At 35.3% G+C, this 26,954-nt stretch overlaps 1 protein-coding gene across 2 annotated transcripts in view; it reads right to left on the bottom strand.

Annotated features, from left to right (window-relative positions):
* The window catches only part of CDK13 (cyclin dependent kinase 13), a 112,330-nt gene that overhangs the window by 3,123 nt on the left and 82,253 nt on the right, over positions 1 to 26,954 (bottom strand). Inside the window, exons 8-13 of one of the 2 annotated variants that reach the window (XM_082662376.1) lie at positions 26,484 to 26,585; positions 26,313 to 26,390; positions 10,936 to 11,052; positions 10,226 to 10,357; positions 4,172 to 4,377; positions 467 to 919 (exon numbers count right to left, since the gene is read on the bottom strand). In XM_082662376.1, the coding sequence (XP_082518502.1) occupies positions 467 to 919; positions 4,172 to 4,377; positions 10,226 to 10,357; positions 10,936 to 11,052; positions 26,313 to 26,390; positions 26,484 to 26,585 (1,088 nt within the window). The remainder of the gene's footprint in view (positions 1 to 466; positions 920 to 4,171; positions 4,378 to 10,225; positions 10,358 to 10,935; positions 11,053 to 26,312; positions 26,391 to 26,483; positions 26,586 to 26,954) is intronic. The other variant, XM_082662377.1, reaches the window with a different exon arrangement.

Below are 26,954 nucleotides of genomic sequence, written 5' to 3'. Positions count from 1 at the left end.
AAACAAACAAAAACAACCCAAAAGTCAAATGAAAAAGAAAAAGGTATATGTAACTATTAAAATATCGCCTGCTACCATTTGAGTCTATGGTGACAGAAAAATTTTGTTGTATTTGGCATCTCACATGTACCTATTTACTGCCTGAAGAACAAAAGCTACTGTATACATAAAGTTTCTGCCTTGGTCAATCATCCTACTGCAACTGGAGTGAAAGATTATTTCTTAACCATAGGTTCACATGAGAAACGTTGACAGCATTCATGAGTTCTATCACCCACAGATAATTCGTTAAAGAATCAACTCCTAGGAGTACACGGACTAAGAAACCAACCTATAACCAGTGACCTGAGAATTTTCAGGACCTCTCCTAGCAAAGCTACTGAACACTACGCATTATAGCTAATCACCAACAGCAAGAAAACAGTGTGAATGCAGCCGTGTTAGTGGTCTGCTACTGTACACTCACCCGACACCGGAGTGCTAGGTTCTGGAGGTGGCCTGAGTTGTAATGACGCTTCATGTCCCGATCCATTTTCCCTCTCTTCCAGTAGCACATCTTTCTGCTTTGACTGCTGAGCCTTTATTAACTGAGTCAACAGAACTGCAAATGCGCTCTGCACAGCCGCCTGGGCAGCATCAGTCTCCACTTTAGGCTGGACGTTCTGAGAAGAAGGCTGAATTCCTCCCAGCGGTTTCGAAGACTCCTGTTGTGGTGTTGATGGATCTGTCTGTTTTTCACCTGTTGCCAAAATTCCAGCAGGAAGGTTTATTTTATTTAGCTGCTGCTGAGTCTCAGAGTTTACCTTAATGTTCAACACTTGGACAAAATCAGTCACACTAACACTTGTTTTAGTTTGTAGTAGGTTTAGTAGGATTGCCAATTCACTGTGGTTTAACTGCTGTCCAGGGCCTGTTTTTACTAAAGACAAAACGTGTATTAATTAGAATTGACATGATTCACAGCTCTCCCCACCCCACAGAATGGCTCTGTATTACCCTATTAAAATGTACATTCGTGGGACAGTGTTTGAGAAATACTGTGAAAAGGAAATCTCTTTCTAGTTCAATTTCATGTACATTTAAGATGTAACGGCACATAAAACAAAAAAGAAAAAGAACTGCAGTCCCTTTTGAATAAATTATCTTTAAGGGTAAATACTTCGAAAGGAAAACCAAGACCACCATTAGAACCCCATACTATAGACATGACCAGGAAATAGCACCTGAGAATGGGCACTGGATGATGATCATGATGATGATGACGACTATAATTTTAGGTTCCTTTCTGAGCATTTTATATCCTTTATTCCTCACAACAACCTTATAAGGCATGCTTTATTATTGGCCCCATTTTTTTTTTTTTACTGAAGAAGAAACTGACATCCAGAGTGACTAAATAACTTGCTCAAGGTCACAAACTCTGTAAGTGGCAGAGTTGAGATTTGAACCCAGGTATTCTGATTCCAGAGTCTGAACTCTTTTTTTTTTTAAATAAATTTATTTATTTTATTTATTTATTTTTGGCTGTTTGGGGTCTTCACTGCTGCGTGTGGGCTTTCTCTAGTTGCGGTGCGCGGGCTTCTCATTGCGGTGGCTTCTCCTGTTGTGGAGCACAGGCTCTAGGTGCGCAGACTACAGTAGCTGTGGTTTGCGGGCTCTAGAGCGCAGGCTCAGTAGTTGTGGCACACGGGCTTAGTTGCTCTGTGGCACGCGGGATCTTCCCGGACCAGGGCTCGAACCCGTGTCCCCTGCATTGGCAGGCGGATTCTTAACCAATGCGCCACCAGGGAAGTCCCCAGAGTCTGAACTCTTAACCACTCCCTGTACTGCTTATATAAAATAACACGTATTTTCTAAAAACCTAACCTTATCTTTGCAGTAAATTCAAACTGGGATTTTGTAGACTGTCTGATATAATGTCTTTTATTCAAACTTCTTTTTTTTAAAGTTAAGCACTCTTGGTAAATTAGGAACTCCTACAGAAGCATGCTTATCATGTACATATAAGGTGGCATTAATTCATGACCACGAAAACAGTTGTTTTTCTTTTTCTAATTTTCAGTTTAGACTTGTGATGGTTTACGTAGGTTCTTGTGCAAGTTTATCTGAGTCATACGTAACAACAAGGCTCAAATGTACATAATACTATATATGCTAAGTGATAATACAGATACTGATAAGCAATTTCCATAACCACAGATGACAGCCTAATAGTACTCCAAGATGAAAAAGTGATGATTAATGCTTTTTTAAATATATTCTCTTTATATATTTTGATATACTTTTTATTACTTCTTAGTATTTTTAGAATAATTCAAAACAAACTCTTGCAAGTTCTCCTTGTGATCCGCAGGTATTAATAAGGAACCATGCTTGTTTGCTACACCCCAAGTGCCAGTTTTCCTCACTTTCCCTTTCATGTCTCTATTAACAGAGGTAGTCTCCATGTGAGCTCAGAGAAGTACACTTTAACTGTGGTGTCTCATCTACACAGAAGGGGCATTTTTATTTCATGGCACTTATTGATGTAGAAAATGGAGCAAAGAGGATTCATTCCTATTTCAAAAAACTAGAAGCCTCACTTCTTAATATTGACAGTTTGAAAAGAGAAGGGAAGGAGGGAGGGAGGGATAAAATGAAATTCTAAAATTAACTGAGTTGTAAATATGCAAAGCTAAGAAACAATAACAAAATGAGCCCAGAATTTTTTTATCAGCTAAAATAGAGTGAAATAACTACCCTCTATTCCACTAGGCTTCCTAGTGGAATAAGGACATCAGTTCCGTGAAGAGAAGCAGAAATAAACACCTGGTAGTCTTATTAAGGAATATGACAACTGTTGCCTGGGACAAGTGACCACCATCCAAATTTCCTGTTAACAACCATCTCAAATCCTTTTTCAGTAGTGGATGGTATATAAAAGAGGTGACATAAACACAAACCAAGAAAACTTCTTGTTGCTTCTGTCTTTCTCCAAATTTTACATAGTTTTACCATGAAGAGAAATAATACTGAACTTGATATAGACAGCCCTCACTTTGTACAACAAATAAACATTTTTTCTCCTAAGCTACATATACATCAAATATTTTCATGTACAAGGGGAATTCACTATTTCAAGAAACTCTGAAGAATACTTTTGAACAACAAATAACAATTAATTTTGGTTTTTAAAGTAACATGTATTAGCACTTTAATGTAGTCTGACCAAGGTCAACTCTAAGCTTGTAGACTACATGGGAAAGCATTAAGGTAATCTTTCTCAAGCTTTCTCAGCTAATCTACTCTATATTTATATTTAACCACCAAAAGTTCAATCTGATCCACAGATCTGTTTTAACCAACTAACTGAGCAGACAATACTTACTCATCTCTTAATAAGTGCTGGGCTATTTTTCATGTTTAATAAAACACCACCTCCACACATACATGTATTTATTTCTTAACATCTCTGTCTTCATAAAAACATTAAAGCTGAATGCTTTCTGGATTCATGAGGCAAAATGAAGAAGTGGATTCCATTTTTTTTAAAGTCGTTAACTAAATGAGAGAATGAATTTAACTGTACTTCTGACAACATTGAAGAGGTTGGTTCCTCGTGAAGAAGCTTACTCTTACAACAGATTGAGTCAGACGAAGACATTTAACTTTCCCCAAAATACCCTTCTTTATCATACTTCAAGTCACTTCTGGCACAATATCAGATTCCAGTCTGAGATTCTATAATATATTGGGAAATATATTAAAAGTAACCTGAGAACATTAAAAACAGTATGAAAGAGCTTCTACTCTGATTCCGGGCTGTTTTCCTTTATCTTTCTTCTTACTCCTGAAAAGCATCCACAGACATTGAATGCTGTGCCTCACAGAATAGTGTCAGTAAAAGACCTACTGACTCTTGCACTAGGGGAAAAAAGAAGGCAGAGAAAGCTGACTCATCACTAATCATATGTAATTTGATGCCTTCTTTATAAATTAATCTCACCTTGAGATTGCTTAATATTGTGGTGCTGGTAGCAGTGAAACATCTGTACTGGCACAATCGAATAACAAGGAAATGTTGAATTCAGTGTTCAACTTTTAGCCACAAGTGCTTTAACACTACAGCAATATAATTAACGCCAGCCACAAAACAATGTGAAGAAGATGAACCCATGGAAGCATTACTGACCAGGTGCTACATTCGAGTTGCCCTGAGATTTCAGTTGTGAAGACGGCAGCACACCCTGAGGCGTGTTAGTTCTGCTGTCATCCATGCCCAGAGACAAGTCCTTTCTGGGGGCTTTAATTGTGGAAACATCATCAGTCATGCCCATCTGCTTCTGTCTTCTTCGCTTTTTACTCCATAACTCATGACAATCTTGCCATAAAGGAAGGCTGGAAAAAAAAGTATTAAACTGTTTGTTCATGGCATTTCTTAACAACAACAACAACAAAATGATAATATATTTACTACATAGCCCCAAAGCTGCCACCCCCGCTCCCCCACAAGTTATTCTTGAAGATTTCACACACAGGCTTTGTAAACTCCTCCAACACAAATCACCCTTAATGCCCCCCTCCTTCAGGGCTTCACCTATACAGACAAACTATTTTTCTGTGGCTTCTGGATAATCAATGAATAATAACTTATTAAAACTATGAATGAAGAATATATGTTCACAAAAATAGGTTACTATTAGCCTTGGTGGAATCTTTTAAAGCCAATTTTTATCATAGTACAACATACATTGAATAGGACATGGAAAAAAAAGTGAAAAATATGCCACTTGCATAAACTAGACACGGAATTAAAAAGTAGCAAAGGCTAGGACATAAATTTGCGAAAAACCTTCTAGTACAAGCTTTTTACTTTTTGAGACCCTCTTATTTGCTTCTATAGTCAAATGCTCTAGAATTAAACTGATTGCTACAGAGGAGTTTCAAAAATAGATTGTAATCCAGGTTCATCAATCATCATTGAGAGTTCTGAATAACTAGCAACTATCAAAGTTATCCATAATTCTGAAACAATTCTACCTCGTATAATTTCACAAAATTGAAACACTGCAGAATAACTTTTGTTTAAAGAAAGACAAATATTTGATTTATAAATATTTTCTTCTTACCCTAATAAAAAAATCCAGTGGGAAGTTACTATGATATCTATTTTAAAGATAAGAAAATTGAAGCTTGGAAAGGTTAATAAACTTGCCCAGAATATCTATAAATTCCCTTAAGCAGCCCCAACCTGGTCTTCAACCTGGATATGTTTACCTCTAGGGATACATGAAAACTTTCTGAGGGAGTATACCTGGAATTATTCTAAAAGAAATTCCATATCCATATGTCCTCTTTCCTAAAATTGATATTTGAGAAGGGCCTGCATGTTCAGAAAGTTCTTTCACACGTCTTCTTTCACAATTAGTTTTACCTCATGTTATAAAATAAAGGCATATGCAACAATATGGTCAAATCTTAGCAATATAATATAATATTAAGTGAAAAAAAAAGTCATTCCCAACAGATTACAAACAGCATGACACTCTTTCATAAAATTAAAAGCAACTAAAATTGTAAAATATAACTTTTTATGAGTACATATAGATGGCAACAAGAAGTATATACAAAAGAAAACAGGGATGATGGTTACCTCAGGTGGAGGAAGGCAAGGGGGACAGGTTGTGGGCGGAGAGGGTATGATATGAGTAAAGTAGGTTATTGTCAAGATTCTAGCTTTTATTTGGTAAGTTCATGGCTGCTTATTAACATCATTTAAAATAACTAATTAAATTAAGTAACTAAAAGAAAAAAAGGGAGCCATGCATGGACTAATGATGAGTGACACAAGGATTATGATTAAACCAAGTCTATGCACCTGAGGTCCAAAAACAAAACAAAGGCATACCTCTCAGCCATCTTACTATGGTGCATTGCCTCAGCGTGTAAAAACCTCCTGGAGTAACAAACAAAGGGACAATTTGAAATATTGATATTGGGAAGCTTTAAGGCATCAAAAACCTGCCAAAGACTTTCGTGTGTGTGTGTGTGTGTGTGTGTGTGTGTGTGTGTGTGTGTGTGTGTGTGTGTGTGTGTGTGTGTGTGTGTGTGTGTGTGTGTGTGTATTACAAGATGTGTAACCTTAGCCTCTGTTGGGGTTATTCTGAATTCAGACATACTGCAGTACTGCAGAGTGGGGGGACTGAAGTGATTTCATTTTTTTCCCATCTTGATGTTCAAGGAATGCATTGCTCTTGTTGGAGAGTCCCATGAGAATAAAGCAAAGAAATCCACTAAAAAGGGCTTCTGTTCCCTCCCACAATTAAAACGTTAAGAGATTCTTTATGGATGATCTCAACAGTAGGAAAGATAAACATTACCCAACAAATAGCTAAACAGGATAGAGAGGTTAGTGATGCTGACTATTAGATGTACCAGGAATGTTTCCAGGACAACCAAATTTTTAATGTGTGCTTTTCTAAAGGTTCAAATACCGGCTCAGCCACTTACTTATTGTGTCTCATAGGCAAGTAACTTGACCTCGGTGCCTCAGTTTGCTTATCTTTAAAAATGGGGTTAACAAGACAATCTACCTTGTGGAGTTCAGGTAATATATGTTAACATATGTAAGCGCTTGGACAGTGCCTCTCACATAGTAAGAATTATATTCATGTTTCGTCATTCAGCAAGGTAGTTTAAAAGTATTTTTTTATCATATCATATCATGAAATATTTATTCCAATTATAGTTGATCGTATTTATCTTATGAATTGTTTAATGCTTTTAAGAAAAAATAAAATTATAGACAAGCTGCTGGCCTAATTCACTTCTTAGCAATACATACTCTTTTCATTAAGTACATTAAAAAAGTGTGACAGGACATCTAATAAAATTAATGGAGTTTTATTTTTATTACCCCACTCATTTGCTTATTCCTAAAAAAACTGATAAATTTAATACACATGGCTATTTCCCAAAGGAATTCCAATGCCTTTCTTCAGAGTCCTTAGTTAAATTTTATAATTTTAACTACCCATTACATATGACAAAGTAACTAGATGTTATATTGTTTATATAATTTTTTATTTAAATATCACATCAATATCACTATAATTTCAACCTGATTGCTTTAGTGATGTACTTAACAAAGATGTACCATAATTTATTGCTGGTTTACAGAATGTTTACCAAAATGTGTACTAACATATTTATTTTTAATGCAAAAGTGCAGTCGGGTGTGTTCTCATAAAAGTTAAGTGAATTTAGGTGATGTGCTTGACAATATGAACAGAATTTCCTATTATGTGGCAAACATTTTCCACAAATTGAATGGGATACAGTTCCAAGATTTCGACAAAAGCATATATTTTAAAAATGTAATAAGAAACACAATTTAGCAAATGGATTGGTTAAGTAGTACTGAAATTACATGTTGACTTCCTAACCTTTTCTAAGTATACTGGACTAAGAAAGTGCGAATACAAGGAAAAGCAACAAGTATAAGAAGAAGTCATGTAATAAATATTAGTAAAGCTTCTTTGGTTTATTTTCTTAAAATTTGAAAAAAAAATGATTAATGACTGGATAAGAAATCTTTGGCAAGTCATGTGGTTTCCAATTCTTTACTGTCATGAAAATTAGAGAAAGAATCTTAAGTTGACATCTGAAAGGTCATTAAAATAATTTTTGATGACAGAGCACTGTGATTTTGGGGACATAATGTGGAAGAAGTTCAAAGAACTCAGTGATTTAACTATGACAAAACTCCATCCAGTCTCAAATGCTTATTTAAAAGAGTACTTACAAAAAGTTTTAAATCACAATTAATGTGGAACTATATCCTCACTCTAGAATAAGTAATATTAATTAATGGATACGCAAATTGCTTGGGGAAAAAATCTCAGCACTATTTCATTAAGGTTGCATCTCCAACAAAATTTACTAATTTTTTTCTTTTTTTTAAACTGAAATATGTACTACTAATACATGCAATAATTTAATCAAGAAAAAAAGAGCTTCATAGAGGAAATTTTTAAATTAAATTTCCATTTTTACACATATTTGTTTTAAAGAAGTACTATAGGGTAATCAATAAAATACTTTCAAGCATAAATATATACTACATTAAAAACGTGCAGAAGCAATGTAAGTTCACTCACACACACACACACAACAGTGTCCAATTGATGAAGAGTTTGTTCATACATTTTCTGAGTGAATGTTGATGAATATCAAATGCTAAGGTACTTTGATTCCACTAAATACATTTACAAGATGATGTAACTGCTCTATTTTAAAGTGTCTACACTTAGACACTGAAAATTATACCTTTTGCAACTATTTGAACTCTTGATTTTAAAAATTTAGATGTCTATTTAAAATGTGTTCAATACAGTTTTACCAGAATTCTTTCATGTGGACCACTTAAACCAAGATATCAATTTAGTACTACCAATAATGGGAGAAAAATGACATTATATTCCTCTTGATGTGATACAACAGGAAGCACCTATCACTACCCTAGGTAGCATTCTTGCCAAAAAAAAAAAAGAAACACTAATTACTAATCATGAGGTAGTAGTTAAAGTCAGACTGTAGAATGCTTTACAAAACAGCTAGCTCTTCAAAAATGTCAATGTTGTAAGAAGTCTTCCTCAGAGACTGAAGAGACATAACAACTAAATGAAATGTGTGAGCTTGGAATAAATTCTTTATCCAAAAAAACCAAAACCAAAACAAACAGAAAAACGGACTACAAAGGAAACTATTGTGCCAACTAGAGAAATCTGAATATAAACTATTAGCTAATACAATGTTAAATTTCTTATGCTTTATAATGATATTGTAGTTATACAGAATAAAGTCCCAGTTCTTATAGAGAACATGGTGAATTATTTATAAGTGAAATGTCATTCCCACAATATAATATGCAAATAGTTCAGGAAAAAAAGATATGGAGTGATAAATCAAATGTGTCCAAATTTTAGTTAAGTGTTTGAACCTAGATGAAGAGCATATGACTGTTCATTGTAATATTCTTCCTATTTTTCTGTACAGAGTTGAAATTTTTCCAAACCGAAAGTTTAAAAAAATTCTTTAAAGAGGTACTAAAGCCAAAGTTTCAAGACTGCTGATATACACTGATAAGCAAAAAAATCCATGAAACAATTCAACAGTGAATGATTCAGGTCCCTCAATGTGTCAGATGATAGATCCTTTTTGCCTTCCATATCATCCCACAAAGGCTATTCACATACAATTCAGTAAAAACTAAAGCCAAATATGATGGTCTCACAGAACTATAATAAGACCAATCTAATTAATTAAGTGGAAGAGCCAGGATTTGAACTCCAAATCCCATGTCTGTTCCTTCACAATATGCTAATTGTTATTACATGGACACATTTTATTGTTATAGGGACAGGTTTGTTTTTGTGACACTCATCATCATTTTTAAAATTACTAAGTAAATCTCTACAAACTTTCTAGATTCTATCAAGGAGAACCAAATGGACTGCTCTGTCCCCTTCCCGAAATCAATCCTAGAGAAATTACAGGAGCCACAAGGGAGTGAAGGTTCAAGAACCCAGCCATTCTGACGCCCAGACTCTGTGCATTCCCTGCGTCCCGACACCCACCTCCCACCATCAGACACTAGACGCATTCCATACAGGCTTTTGACACTAATATTTTTATTCAATGATAAGAATTTTCTACTGTAGAGTCTGCTGAGGAATATTTCAGAACCTCTTTTTGTTATAGAACTAACTTGAATTTCAGAGCTGGCTTCACCCTTTACTAGATTTGTATTCTTGGGCAAGTTTCTTAACCTCTCTGAGCCTGCTTCCTTCTCTGTAAAATGGTGATAATAATACTCACCTGTTAAGATTATAAAGATTAATGTAATACATGAGAAATGCTTAGCATAGCACTCAAAATTTTAGCTAAGCAACTAGTGCTGGCAGAAACAGTACTACAATAGCAGCAGCAATAAACATTTTTTTTTAGGGTAGAAATATATTAATAAAATTAACTAGAGGAAGGCTGCTTCTGCTAGTCCTATGGTTAGCTGACCATAAAGCAAGGCTCTGCATTCTAGATGTGCAAATTATGTACACTATTGCTATTCTATTCCTTTTGATTTATTCTTTCTTTTGACTTAACTAATCATGGAATAGCTTTTGATAGCTACATAATGATGTTATTAATATTGTCCAGATTCTGCATATAGTAAAAAGTCACTTACTCTGGTGGAGGCATTTTTGAGGGTTCCACATCCCGTAGGAACTCACACTGAAGAGCCTGCTCTGCAGTGCAGCGCTTACTAGGATCCAAGGCGAGCATGTAATCAAATAAGTCTAGTGCAGCTGCAGGAATACTGGCATGAGAGGATTATAAAAGTCATGCATGTTCTTAGACTCAAGCTTAATGTTGCTTTAGGAGCTTATTTTAAATATTAGCATTTCATAACATGTTTGTGATACTTTATTCCAGTAAGTTCCAAATATTCCTTTAAAGAAATATTTATTTTTACATAATTTTATAATTATTATTCTAAATAATTTGAAATTTGGCAAACAATAGTATATTTTACTGCTCTATGGGCAATTTGCTGTTTTAACATAAATTAAAAACTTAACAGAATAGTTTCCTACAACAAAGTAAAAAACTCATTTCAAGTATCTCGTAAGCGGTTTCTTTAAAATTTTAAATGGTATTATTAAACTTCTTTCAGGTAAAGACTAAATCAAACACATAACTCCAAAGCACTGATTTCATAATGATGGTAAAATGGTAATTTGCATGTAGCAAAGGGAACTCAAAATTAAATGACATAGAAGAATTGTGATAGGTCGACCTTAGGTCAACAGAGGCTACAGTGACATTTAGAATTCTCAAGAAATAACTTAAAAAAAAAATCAACGCAATATGGATGTTTAAGCATCCCCTTCTTACAAAACAAATTCTTCTCTTAACTTTCGACGATATTGCTTCTTTGGTTTCATGGTGTTGAAATATGGTAGTTTGATTACATCAGGCCACACTGCAGGACATGGACTTCCACATATACGGCTGAACAACACACAAAAAGAAGTACATCAATATAAACTACACAGAAAAAAATCATACATACAACTGCTATACAAAACATCAACTCATTTTTAAATATACAAATGTTGAAGTCCTGATACAATGTATACTAGTTTCATTAAATATTTTAGTCATCCCAAATCAATTACTTGTTTTAAGAATTCAATTTATTTTCAGTGAATGCTTCTAACACTCCAAACATTCCAACTCCTAGAAAGAAAACCTTCATATCTGCAAAATCAAATCTTAAAAACACAGGCAACATTCAAAATATGTTGAGCATATTTTGAACCAAAATTTAAAATTTTTATGCTAATAAACTGAGGAACTAGAGTTTAGTATATGTCTTTCTCTGGTTTTATAGGTACCTAATCATCACCTCTTATGAATATAATGAAGTTTGCAATAATAGCAGAAAAGATTTCCTACACTGAAGAAGCTAACCGAACTATAGACTGCTGCTGAATTCATCAACAGGAGGACCCTAAAAGTCACATTCCTGAAACATAGAAGTTCTTCAATTTCAGTAGTGCCTCTGATTTCAAGGTATTTAGAAATTTTAACTGCTTTATTCTGTACCTATATCTTGAAATCCCTCATTATTTTTATATTAATTAGTAAGTCTTTGTTATGGTAAACTGAAGAAATGCTATAACAAATAGCTCTAGCTGGTAAACATTTAAAACTAATGTTTTGATAATATGTAGATGAAAAATTGGTTAAATATGCTTGAGTATACTGAATCTCAAGAATAAATGTACATTTTTTTTTAAGAAGATGTTGGGGGTAGGAGTTTATTAATTAATTTATTTATTTTTGCTATGTTGGGTTTTCGTTTCTGTGCGAGGGCTTTCTCTAGTTGTGGCAAGCGGGAGCCACTCTTCATTGCGGTGTGCGGGCCTCTCACTAATCGCGGCCTCTCTTGTTGCAGAGCACAGGCTCCAGACGCGCAGGCTCAGTAGTTGTGGCTCACGGGCCTAGTTGCTCCGTGGCATGTGGGATCCTCCCAGACTGGGGCTCGAACCCGTGTCTCCCCTGCATTGGCAGGCAGATTCTCAACCACTGCGCCACCAGGGAAGCCCCATTTTATATAAAATTATCAGCTAGTCTTCATATAGGAAAAGAAAATGTCCATGTATCACTGACTGAAAGTAAAAATATTCCATATATACGTAAATATAAATACATGCACCAATGTACATAAGCAAGTGACAACTAAAGTTGCCAGACATCCTTTAGCGGAGCTTAAGAAAACTATGTCAAAACCACTCTCTCACTTTTGTATACTACATAATATACCCAAGTAACTAGATGAATATAATCAATCCCTGGCAGATTTATGTGCACCATGACAGAAGTATAAAATATAATGGAATAAAGAAAATGAAGGATACTTTCAACTACAGAAATACAAGAAAACGTACTCAAGTTAGAGAAGAGGTGCAGAATTTTGCCTACAACTCAAAGGATAAGTAAACAATAGACAGGTGGGAAAGGGAATAAGAGAACTATGTTACTGGCAAAGATTAGTGCATAGGCAAAGTCATGGAAGTAGCAAAGTCTAAACATTTGTGGGAGGAAGACTAAGGAAATCAGTATAGGTGGAATTTAGTGCTAAGGGAGGTTTAGTTGGAAGCATTAGACAGGGGCCATACAATACAGTTTCAAGAGGCAGTCTGCCTAACTATAATGAAGACAGAGTTTGAAAACGAACTTTAGAACTGAATCCTGTCTGCGATATTGGTGAAATTGCATTGCTTAGAATCTGTTGCTCTTTTGTAAAATGGGGATTAATTTTACTTTGGACCTGTGAAATTAAATGAGCTAGCACCTGGCTCATTAATAGCCTTATAATAAAAATCAGTTTCATTACCTCTTAGCTAAACAGTTTTAATTATTTTATGTGTTCTGGGAAGATAGTTGAGTGGGAAAGTTATCTAACTGGTAGCAGCATACAGGACGAAATAGACATTCTAAGACAGGGAAAAGTTTTAGAAATTAGGGAAGCAGACATGACAGCAGTTGATAACTGCATATTGGCAAAATCAGTGCCTGATGGTCAATTAGCTATCCCCAAATCATTTACTGAAGACATTTTGAAATGCATCATATGCTAAATCCCTAAATATCTGAGGTCTGTTTTGAGAATCTATTTTGACTTACTGATTTATCTACTCTGGTGTCAATATCATATGATACCTTTACATTTTTCATAAGACTTACAGGACAAACCCCTCTATCTACTCATTCCTCTAATTATTCTTTTCAGTATTTCCTTACAGATGAATTGTAGAATCAATACTGTCACACTCCAAAAGTAAGAGAATCCTGTTGGGATTCCACTGCTGCTCTGAATTTATCAATTTAGAACGGATTGCTATCTTTACAAAGCTTAATATTTCCATTTTTATACTTCCTTTGGTTTTATACAGGCATACCTCATTTTATTGTGCTTTGTAGATTTTTTTTTTTTTTTCAAACTTCAGGTTTGTGGTAACTGTGTGTCAGAAAGTCTACTGGCGCCATTCTGCCAACAGCATTTACTCACTTTGTGTCTCTGTGTCACTTTCTGGTAATTCTCACAGTATTTCAAACCCTTTGGCAAGACTACAACTTGCCGAAGACTCAAATGATGGTTAGTATTTTTAGCAATACAGTATTTTAAAATTAGGGTATACACACATAATGCTACTGCACACCTAACAGACTACAGTATAGTGTAAACATAACTTTATATGCACTGGGAAACCAAAAAATGTGTGTCACTCACTTTATTTTGATATTTGCTTTATTGTGGTAGTCTACAACAAAACCTGCAATATTTCCAAGGTATACTTATAAATTTCTCCAATTAGATCTTGTATATTTCCTTTTATGGGTTTTAGTTTTTGCTTTTTGAATGTGTTCCTATCCCTATTATATTTCCTAAGCAATAACGAGAAGAGTTTTGTTATAGGAAATGGTTGAAATTTGACATAAAAAATTTAGATCGCCATCTGAGAGCCTATGGTTCCTAACATAGTTTTCTTTTAACAGTTGTTTCTTTGAGGCTTTCCAGGTTTATTATCATCACTTATAATCACAATTCATCTATATTTTTTCAAACATGTATTCCTTTTTATCATTATGGTATGCTACATTATGTGGCAATTTCCAAACAATGTTAAAATGCTAATCATGCCACACAATATTAGGTAATTTTGTTTGGTTTCTGATTTTAATGGGAGTACTTTCATTGTTTACCACTGGGAAAGATGATAACTTTTAGCTTGAGAAACACAACACATAGTAAAGATATTCACAGACACATACAAATTCATATATACCTCCTGCTTAGAAAGCATTGATTTATTCCTTTTGACTATGGGTTTTATTTTTGTGGCTTTTAAATTTTAAAAGGATACTTCTTTAGTTCTATCAGTTTGATTTTTAGAAACTCTATTACAATCATCACCTGCATTTTCTTCCCTGAGTTACTAATGTCATGAATTATATTTATGACGTTAGTAAGAGATTTTCGAATTAAGAGATTTTAGAATATTTAGTCATCCATACGTTCAAAAGAGGAATACCACTTGAGCCTAATCAAAGTACTGTTATTTTAGTGTAATGCTGTATTCTACTTTTTAGTTGGTATACATCAGCAGTTTGCAAAAATGGGGTCCAAAGACCACTCGGTGTCCCCTAGACCCTTCAGGGGTCTGGAAGGTCAAAGGTATTATTAAGACATTATTTATACTTTTCAATGTGTTGACTTTGCACTGATGTTATTAAGCCAGTAGTGGGTAAAACTACTGGCACCTTAGCATGACTTGAGGCAGTGGCACCAGACTATTAGCAGTAAATACTCTTCACTACCACATAACCTTGGTGGGGAGAGAGGGGGAGAGTTTCACTTAAGAAGGCACTTGTTGAAGCAGTAAAAATTATTATTATTAAACCCTTATACTTGAGTACATATCTTTTCAATATTCTTAGTAATGAAATAGAAAATACTCATAAAGCACTTCAGTTGCACAACAAAGTGATAGTTATCTTGAGAAGCACTTGTGCCATTATTTGAGTTGCAAGCTGAAGTAGGTGCTTTTTTCATGAACCACCATTTTTACCTGCAAAAACAACTAAAAAACTATGGTCATTCATACTTGGGTATTTGCCAGGCATTTTCTTAACCAGGAACAAAGTCAGCTTATTACTTCAAGGAAGACAACTGCAGCATTTACTGTCAATTATAAAATTCAAGCTTTCAGGAGAAAATCAGAATACTAGAAGACTTATATCTACACCATGAACTTGACAGCTTCAAAATAAATACCTAAAGGCTTTTCTGATGAGATAAGTGGTCATAACAAATACTATATAATGAAATGCTACACTTTAGAAGATTTGCTCAATTCAGTGATCCAATATTATCAAATGACCAATACATAATGTTATAAAATCATCACAGGTAAAAGATCTATTCAGAATGTAAGATAAACCAATGGATTTCAATATATTAGAGTACAAAATCTGTGGTTACAGACTGCACATTACAACTAACCTGTAAAAAGAACTGCCACTTACTGAAGTTTCAAGGAAGAATATGCACAATTATCTGAAAAGACTATTGAAAACAGCATATCACAGATGTTTATCCAGATGTTTAAGCCAGACATTAAATGATTTATAAAAATGTGAAACAATGCTATTCATTTCACCAACACTTATTTTAGTTTGGGAAATATAAACTTTTTACAATTAAAATGTTATGTTAATATATTGTTTTAAAATGAATTAATAAATATTTTTACTTCTCAGTTTTAAATTTCAATACATACAATCAACATAAACAAGCTCCTGGGATCTTTCACAATGTTTAAGAGTATAAAGAAGAGACTGAAAAGATTAAGAAGTACAAGTCTAAAGAAATTTTTATGCTAATGATTTATGAAGGTATACATGCTTCACTTTTGAAAATATGGGAACTGGGCTTCCCTGGTGGTGCAGTGGTTGAGAGTCCGCCTGCCGATGCAGAGGACACAGGTTCGTGCCCCAGTCCGGGAAGATCCCACATGCCGCGGAGCGGCTGGGCCTGTGAGCCATGGCCGCTGAGCCTGCGCGTTCAGAGCCTGTGCTCCGCAACGGGAGAGGCCACAACAGTGAGAGGCCCGTGTATTGCAAAACAAAATAAATAAGTTTTTAAAAATTAAAAATAAATAAATAAATAAAATAAAATATGGGAACTTTCCTTCTTTTCCTATATTCTGGAACAACCAAAGCCTATGTCTTTAAAGTTGTAAGAATTTTACCTGTGTAACCTGAGGCTTTGTGTATGTGTGCAGGGAATTCTTCTCATTCCAAATCTACTTTTAATTTCTTCCATGATTGTTTTTTATTCCATAAGCAATATACATTGTGTGATATAAAGGTTCTTTCACTGGCTGCCAGAACACTTAAGAGTTAAAACTGTTACTCTCATATAAAAACATTTTTGCTCTCATTCATCCCTTTTTTTGTTCCCACCTATGTTTTTCTCTCTCTTTGCCATTACTTTTAATTCATGCTACTTCTTATCACAAAATTTTTGTAATCTGCCTAACGTATTTTCTGGAACCAGGTAAAGTACAAATAACTTGACCACTGTAGTGTAAAGCTCTTTAAGACAGATTCTCATTAGGATTACCATCCTTGATCCATTTATATGTACTTGTACAATGTAGACCCTAGAACTCATCATTCCTGAGGCTTTAGACTGGGGAAACATTCCAGCATTACTGCAAATAAGATGAAGGGAAGAAGTAAATATGTACTAGGAAACACATTAATTTTTACAATCCTAAGCACATTATTTGTCCTGTTTTACTTGTGAAGAAAGAAACTTATAGCATTATGGAACTTACCCTAAGTCACAAGAGCAGGAAGTACCTGAGCTGGCATTAGAACCCAGGCCTGCAAGATCCCAAAGCCTGCCCCTTTCAATATACTCTGCCACCTCCTTCAAACCAAGGAGACGTGTCTCTTTTACCAGAAACGTCCTTTTTTTCTTCATGTTTTAAAAATAATTAATGCTATAAAATCAAAATTGAAGCATCTTTTTTGTATTATTATAAATATTTGATATCTTACCAAAACCCAAAGACGTTTTGAAACATATAAAGCAGAAAGTAAAACAGTCCCTTCCCTAACCCTCTCACAAGTCCATGTTCAGATTAACAATTCCAGACTCTTTTGACATATTTAATTTGTCTCACCCATGTGGGATCAAACCAAACACAGCCTTCTGTAAAACTGCTCTTTTCACGTGACAGTGTTGCTTTTGCATATCAACATGTCCAGATCTACCATTTCCTTTTTAGTAACTGTACAGTATGCCACTAACTGGATGGCTTGAGCTTTCTTTTTGTTTCCCATACGGTTCCCTAATTGACTTAACATGTCCATAAAATAATCCAAACACACTCATGCCTCAGGATCATGACTCTGCTGTTCACTCAGCTCTCTGCTCAGATGGTACCTATGGGAGAGACTTTCCCTGGCTCCATACACAGCGCTTCCTGCTATCATCTTCTATCCCCTGTGCTCATCACCACCTGATGTATTTTATTAATTTGTTTGTTTTCTCTGTCTCCCCCAACAAGAAAGCAGAAAAAGTTGTGTGCCAGTTACTAGGCACTGGGGATACAATTCCCAACCTCCACTGTATCCTCAGGACTGGTAACAGGTACACAACCAGCAATCAATAAATAATATTCAATTAACTCCCTAATTTGAAATGTCTACTGTAGTATATTCTAAGGTCCATACGAACTTTCTTTACTTCTGAATTTCCCATATAATTGCGCTAATTCATCTGTGTATCTTGTGCCAGTACAAAATGGTTTTAGTTACTAAAATTTTGATTTAACATATGATATGCCAAATTGTCCTTCTTTTTAAAGAATTTTCCTAGCTATTTTCAGGTTCAGGCCTCCAGATAAACATTAAAATCAACTGTTGTTTTAAAAAAGTCTTTTGAAATTCTCAAAGGGACTATAATGACTAACATACGATGAACTGCCATCTTAAAAAAAAGGGGGCACAGGCAGAACCCAGGGCACGCAGATCCAATAGTGTCTGGTTCAGGTTCTTCTCCCTAAGAATGGCGGCTTCCACAGCGTCCTGGATTTTACCCCACTCATCTTGAGAAGGCTTCCGCGCATCCTGGAGGAGGGCATGGCCACAGCACTGGTTTTGCATTTTCAAGAGACACTGGGCGCCATCACACTTCTCCTTGGCCAACTGGTGAAAAAAGTGGCTCACACCGTCCAGAGTCACATTGCTGCTGCCGAAATAGAAGCCCAGAGAGAGCCGTGTGGCTGATAGGGTCTTGGTGCTCCAGCCGGGTGTCAGGCCTGTGCCTCTGAGGTGGGAGAGCTGAGTTCAGGACACTGGTCCACCAGAGACCTCCTGGCTCCACGTAATATCAAATGGCAAAAGCTCTCCCAGAGATCTCCATCTCAATGTTAAGACCCAGCTCCACTCAACAACCAGCAAGCTACAGGTGCTGGACACCCTATGCCAAACAACTAGCAGGATAGGAACACATCCCCACCCATTAGCAGAGAGGCTGCCTAAAATCATAATAAGGTCACAGACACCCCAAAACACACCACTGGATGTGGTCCTGCCCACGAGAAAGACAAGATCCAGCCTCATCCACCAGAACAGAGATACTAGTCCCCTCCACCAGGAAGCCTACACAACCCACTGAACCAACCTTAGCCACTGGGGACAGACACCAGAAACAACAGGAACTGCGAACGTGCAGCCGGCAAAAAGGAGACCCCAAACACAGTAAGATAAGCAAAATGAGAGGACAGAGAAACACACAGCAGATGAAGGAGTAAGGTAAAAATCCACCAGACCTAACAAATGAAGAGGAAATAGGCAGTGTACCTGAAAAGAATTCAGAATAATGATAGTAAAGATGATCCAAAATCTTGGAAGTAGAATGGAGAAAATACAAGAAACATTTAACAAGGACCTAGAAGAACTAAAGAGCAAACAAACAGAGATGAACAACACAATAAATGAAATTAAAAATTCTCTAGAAGGGATCAATAGCAGAATAACAGAGGCAGAAGAACGGATAAGTGACCTGGAAGATAAAATAGTGGAAATAACTACTGCAGAGCAGAATAAAGAAAAAAGAATGAAAAGAACTGAGGACAGTCTCAGAGACCTCTGGGACATTAAATACACCAACATTCAAATTAGAGGGGTCCCAGAAGAAGAAGAGAAAAAGAAAGGGACTGAGAAAATACTTTAAGAGATTATAGTTGAAAACTTCCCTAATATGGGAAAGGAAATAGTTAATCAAGCCCAGGAAGCACAGAGAGTCCCATACAGAATAAATCTAAGGAGAAACACACCAAGACACATATTAATCAAACTGTCAATAATTAAATACAAAGAAAGGATATTAAAAGCAGCATGGGAAAAACAACAAATAACATACAAGGGAATCCCCAGAAGGTTAACAGCTGATCTTTCAGCAGAAACTGCAAGCCACAAGGGAGTGGCAGGACATATTTAAAGTAATGGAAGGGAAAAACCTACAACCAAGATTATTCTACCCAGCAAGGATCTCATTCAGATTCGACAGAGAAATTAATACCTTTACAGACAAGCAAAAGCTAAGAGAATTCAGCACCACCAAACCAGCTGTACAACAAATGCTAAAGGAACTTCTCTAGGCAAGAAACACAAAAGAAGGAAAAGACCTACAATAACAAACCCAAAACAATTAAAAAAATGGTAACAGGATGATACATATCGATAATTACCTTAAATGTAAATGGATTAAATGCTCCCACCAAAAGACACAGACTGGCTGAATGGATGCAAAAACAAGACCCATATATATATACTATCTACAAGAGACCCACTTCAGACCTAGGGACACAAAGAGACTGAAAGTGAGGGGATGGAAAAAGATATTGCATGCAAATGGAAATCAAAAGAAAGCTGGAGTAGCAATTCTCATATCAGACAAAACAGACTTTAAAATAAAGACTATTACAAGAGACAAAAAAGAACACTACATAATGATCAAGGGATCAATCCAAGAAGAAGATATAACAATTGTAAATATTTATGCACCCAACATAGGAGCACCTCAATACATAAGGCAAATGCTAACAGCCATAAAAGGGGAAATTGACAGTAACACAATCACAGTAGGGGAGTGTAACACCCCACTTTCACCAATGGACAGATCATCCGAAATGAAAATAAATAAGGAAACAAAAGCTTTAAATGACACATTAAACAAGATGGACTTAATGGATATTTATAGGACATTCCATCCAAAAACAACAGAATACACTTTCTTCTCAAGTGCTCATGGAACATTCTCCAGGATAGATCATATCTTGGGTCACAAAGCAAGCCTTGGTAAATTTAAGAAAACTGAAATCGTATCAAGTATCTTTCCCGACCACAATGCTATGAGACTAGATATCAATTACAGGAAAAAAATCTGTAAAAAATACAAACACATTGAGGCTAAACAATACACTACTTAATAACCAAGAGGTCACTGAAGGAATCAAAGAGGAAATCAAAAAATACCTAGAAACAAATGACAATGAAAACATGATGACCCAAAACCTATGGGATTCAGCAAAAGCAGTTCTAAGAGGGAAATTTATAGCAATACAATCCTACCTCAAGAAACAAGAAACATCTCGAATAAACAACCTAACCTTACACCTAAAGCAATTAGAGAAAGAAGAACAAAAAACCCCAAAGTTAGCAGAAGGAAAGAAATCATAAAGATCAGATCAGAAATAGAGGAAAAAGAAATGAAGGAAACAATAGCAAAGTCAATAAAATTAAAAGCTGGTTCTTTGAGAACATAAACAAAATTGATAAACCATTAGCCAGACTCATCAAGAAAAAAAGGGAGAAGGCTCAAATCAACAGAATTAGAAATGAAAAAGGAGAAGTAAAACTGACACTGCAGAAATAAAAAGGATCATGAGAGATTACTAACAGCAACTATATGCCAATAAAATGGACAACCTGGTAGAAATGGATACATTTTTAGAAAAGCACAACCTTTTGAAATGAACCAGGAGAAATAGAAAATAGGAACAGACCAATCACAAGCACTGAAACTGAAACTGTGATTTCAAACCTTCCAACAAACAAAAGTCCAGGACCAGATGGCTTCACAGGTGAATTCTATCAAACCTTTAAAGAAGAGCTAACACCTATCCTTCTCAAACGCTTCCAAAATACAGTAGAGGGAGGAACACTCCCCAACTCATTCTACGAGGCCACCATCACCCTGATACCACAACCAGACAAAGATGTCACAAAGAAAGAAAACTATAGGCCAATATCACTGATGAACATAGATGCAAAAATCCTCAACAAAATACTAGCAAGCAGAATCCAACAGCACATTAAAAGGATCATACACCATGATCAAGTGGGGTTTATCCCAGGAATGCAAGGATTCTTCAATATACGCAAATCAATCAGTGTAATACACCGCATTAACAAATTGAAGGATTAAAAACCATATGATCATCTCAGTAGATGGAGTAAAAGTTTTCGATAAAATTCAACACCCATTTATGATAAAAACCCTCCAGAAAGTAGGCATAGAGGGAACTTTCCTCAACATAATAAAGGCCATATATGACAAACCCACAGCCAACATCGTTCTCAATGGTGAAAAACTGAAACCATTTCCACTAAGATCAGGAAGACAAGGTTGCCCACTCTCACCACTATTATTCAACATAGTTTTGGAAGTTTTAGCCACAGCAATCAGAGAAGAAAAAGAAATAAAAGGTATCCAAATCAGAAAAGAAGTAAAACTGTCACTGTTTGCAGATGACATGATACTATACATAGAGAATCCTAAAGATGCTACCAGATAACTACTGGAGCCAATCAATGAAGTTGGTAAAGTTGCAGGATACAAAACTAATGCACAGAAATCTCTTGCATTCCTATACACTGATGATGAAAAACCTGAAAGAGAAATTAAGGAAACACTCTCATTTACCACTGCAACAAAAAGAATAAAATACCTAGGAATAAACCGACCTAAGGAGACAAAAGACCGGTATGCAGAAAACTATAAGACACTCATGAAAGAAATTAAAGATGACATAAACAGATGGAGAGATATACCGTGTTCTTGGATTGGAAGAATCAACATTGTGAAAATGACTATACTACCCAAAGCAATCTACGGATTCAATGCAATCCCTATCAAACTACCAACGGCATTTTTCACAGAACTAGAACAAAAAATTTCACCATTTGTATGGAAACACAAAAGACCCCGACTACCCAAAGCAATCTTGAGAAAAAAATGGAGCTGGAGGAATCGGGCTCCCTGACTTCAGACTACACCACAAAGCTACAGTAATCAAGACAGTATGGTACTGGCACAAAAACAGAAACATAGATCAACGGAACAGGATAGAAAGCCCAGAGATAAACCCACACACATAAGGTCACCTTATTTTTGACAAAGGAGGCAAGAATATACAATGGAGAAAAGACAGTCTCTTCAATAAGTGGTGCTGGGAACACTGGACAGCTACATGTAAAAGAATGAAATTAGAACACTCCCTAACACCATACACAAAAATAAACTCTAAATGGATTAAAGACCTAAATGTAAGGCCAGACACTATAAAACTCTTAGAGGAAAACATAGGCAGAACACTCTATGACATACATCACAGCAAGATTCTTTTTGACCCACCTCCTAGAGAAAGGGAAATAAAAACAAAAATAAACAAACGGGACCTAATGAAACTTAAAAAGCTTTTGCACAGCAAAGGAAACCATAAAGAAGATGAAAAGACAACCCTCAGAATGGGAGAAAATATTTGCAAATGAAGCATCTGACAAAGGACTAATCTCCAAAATTTACAAGCAGCTCATGCAGCTCAATATAAAAAAACAAACAACCCAATCCAAAAATGGGCAGAAGACCTAATCAGACATTTCTCCAAAGAAGACATACAGACTACCAACAAACACATGAAAGAATGCTCAACATCACTAATCATTAGAGAAATGCAAATCAAAACTACAATGAGGTATCACCTCACACAGTCAGAATGGCCATCATCAAAAAATCTACAAACAATGAATGCTGGAGAGGGTGTGGAGAAAAAGGAACCCTCTTGCACTGTTGGTGGGAATGTAAATTGATACAGCCACTATGGAGAACAGTATGGAGGTTCCTTAAAAAACTACAAAGAGAAATACCATATGACCCAGCAATCCCACTACTGGGCATATACCCTGAGAAAACCATAATTCAAAAAGAGTCATGTACCAAAATGTTCATTGCAGCTCTATTTACAATAGCCAGGACATGGAAGCAACCTAAGTGTCCATCGACAGATGAATGGATAAAGAAGATGTGGCACATATATACAATGGAATATTACTCAGCCATAAAAAGAAACGAAATTGAGCTATTTGTAATGAGGTGGATGGACCTAGAGTCTGTCATACAGAGTGAAATAAGTCAGAAAGAGAAAAACAAATACCATATGGTAACACATATATATGGAATCTACAGGAAAAAAACAGTTATGAAGAACGAAGGGTCAGGACAGGAACAAAGACGCAGATGTAGAGAATGGACTTGAGGGCACAGGGAGGGGAAAAGGTATGCTGGGATGAAGTGAGAGAGTGGCATGGACTTATATATACTACCAAAATAGATAGCTAGTGGGAAGCAGCCGCATAGCACAGGGAGATCAGCTCAGTGCTTTGTGACCACCTAGAGGGGTAGGATAGGGAGGGTGGGAGGGAGACGCAAGAGGGAGGAGATATGGGGATATATGTATATGCACAGCTGATTCACTTTGTTATAAAGCAGAAACTAACACACAATTGTAAAGCAATTATACTCCAATAAAGATGTTTTAAAAAAAGGCTTCCTAGCCAAAAACAAGATATGCCTCTCCAACACTTATTCAAATCTTCTTTACAATTTTAGGTGAAACATTATAGTTTTCAGTATTCCTAGAGTATATACGGTGGTGGTTTTGTTAAACATGCTCTCCATTCCCTATGTTTCTAACTGGTTATTATTGATACATAGTCTTTAAAAGCTCTTGCTTTAGAATATATGTATTAGTATATAATATATATTAGTATGCTGTGTGTATATACATACATACTCTCTCTCTCTCTCACACACACACACACACACACACACACATATGTGTGTATATACACACAGATTCTTAACACTTGCCATTTTACCAAATTTTTTATTCAAGGAATTTCAGGTCATTTCCTTGCACGCTGCATGTATGCAATGCTATCAGATACAAATTATGATAGTATACCTCTTATTGGGTTCACTTTTCTAACACTACTAGTTAACTAGTTAGTGCTTCTAAAACACTCTTAAAATAATGATACTGCTAGTCAATTTTTTCTCATTCTTGCCTTTACTTCCAGTATTTCACCACTAAATATTATCTAGTCCGTTTGTGATACATATTTTATTGTGTTAAAGAAATATGCCTCTACACTTAATTAGCAGTTTATAATTTCAGCAAATGCCTATTCAACACTATCAAGATAGACATATTATTTTACATCTATTAAAATGATGAATTATAATAATGGAATTCCTAAAACTAAAACATTCTTGTATTCTTAGGATGACTCTAATTGACTCTGCAAGTTAATTTTTAATAAAACATTACATACTACTGGCTAATTACTCCTTTTAGAAATTTTGTATTAATATTCTGCAGAAATTTTTCATGCTTTGTTAATTCTTGGTGTTTGTGTCATACCAACTAAAAGTTCCAGGAAGTTTTATTTACTACATAGTATAGAGAATTGGTTATAAGTTTAGATAGTAAGGTAAAACTATCTAGATTCAAATCTCAATTTTGCCACTTGCTAGTTGTATGACTCTGAACAAATTCTTCACCTCTGTAAGGTTCAGTTTTCTTAACTATAAAAACAACACACAACTTGACTGAAGTAATTCAGGTGAAATTCCTAGAACAATGCTTGTATCATGTATAAACTAAATAAATACTAACATCATTAATAGAAACCCTAGTATTAAATACAATTAGGAACAATAGTTGGCTAACTGAAAAAATGGGTTAGAGAAAATCATTACCAAAAAAAAAAAAGAAAAAGAAAGATACACAGATACATGATTTAAACATTTTATTTTAACTAAAAATGTATAAATGTGCATTTATTTCCCAACTTTCTGACATAGGGCCATGGCCTTCTCTTTCATCAGAGGACTCACTGAATGGAATTCTACATTAGCCAACTCTGTTAAGTCTTTGCAAAGCACTGCATCTGTCTATAGTTAATTAAACAACATATGTACAATAATAAAATGTTTGTATACAAAATGGGAAACAACTACCTCTTGGTCGTCATACTCTTCAACTGGTGGAATAAATACGTAGTCTTACTATAGAGTGGTAATCTACTAGCTGCAAATATTCAGCTTGCTATGTTATCAAGCTAGTATTATTTACAGATGGAATGTAGAGCAACAATTAGTCCAGTAAGTCTGCTGAAGGGAAGGTTCACAGTACATGGGTATGTATGTGCCTTATACCAGTATCTTCCCTAAAAATTCTCATCCATATTTTGAAACACTCATGCAAATCTTACAAGTTGCAATTTAATATTATTATATATGAAAACCAAAGCTCTTTTATAAAAAAGAAACTTATTTAAAATATTAGATAAAGAGAAAGATGATTAACACGTAAGTCCTATGACCTAGGCCCTATAATAGGCTCCAAATAATGAAGACCTATGCTAGTGAGTACATGGATGTATTTTGGTGTGTCTGCATACACATATACATATAAACACATGTGCATATACATATGTAAAAGAGTATTTCTTTTAAAAATCCCCAAACATTAATTCTTCCATACTGCCACACTCCGGAAAAAACAGAATCTACCATTCATTCTCTCCCCCCTCATATTTACTCCTCCTTCCCAGTCTTATCTTTAGGAACTCAAACACATTAATCTAATCACAAAATATCTAGGGACTTTAAGATCCTTAGTTTTACTAGAACAATTATCAAAGTGCCTGCGTTCTAGTTTCTCCTCCATTCAGCAATCATCAGCCTTCAACAGAAACATGATGTTCTCCTAGAAACACAAGCGTGAAAAAATTTTAATTTCCTACAGATATTACAAATATTAAAATCACAAGCTTACCTTATTAATTCTAGTTGTGCAAGCTCCTGATTTGCTTGAAATATAGGTTTTTTAGTGAAGAGTTCACCAAGGATACATCTAATGGGAAAAATATCCACCATTACCAAATGGTATGATTTTACTTCACTACCAAGTTTCAAGTAAATTAACCAGTCAATAAGCCTATCTTACCCACAGCTCCATACATCAATAGCTGGTGTGTATCTTTCTTCTCCCAACAGCAGTTCAGGTGGACGGTACCATAAAGTGATGACCTTGTTAGTATATGGACGACTAAAAAACACAGAAAGCACTCTTTAGAGTTAGCATGTGTTAGAATAAGAGAAATTCTTTTAAGAAATATTATTTTGGCTAATCAAAGCAATCCTACAATCCTAACTAAAACTACTTTCATCTGCCTACAGACATGCTATGACATCTAATACATGATCATAAAATACATCTGAAAGCAATGTGATTACCTGAAAAATTCCCTTAATATATAAAAATTAAAAGTTGTTGGCTTGTTTTAACTGTAATACGGTCAAAGAAAGATCTTTATATCAACTGTTGGCATTGATGATTTTGACCAAATCTGGCAAATCACTAATGTATGGCAAGATACAGTTCAAACTGTAACCACCACCTAACAAAAGTTTTCAA

Source organism: Grampus griseus, assembly GCF_964374135.1.
Source record: "Grampus griseus genome assembly, chromosome: 9".
NCBI classification, from domain to species: Eukaryota; Metazoa; Chordata; class Mammalia; order Artiodactyla; family Delphinidae; genus Grampus; species Grampus griseus.
The sequence above is the reverse complement of the archived record's forward strand: the minus strand, read 5'-3'. Positions and strand labels throughout refer to the sequence as shown.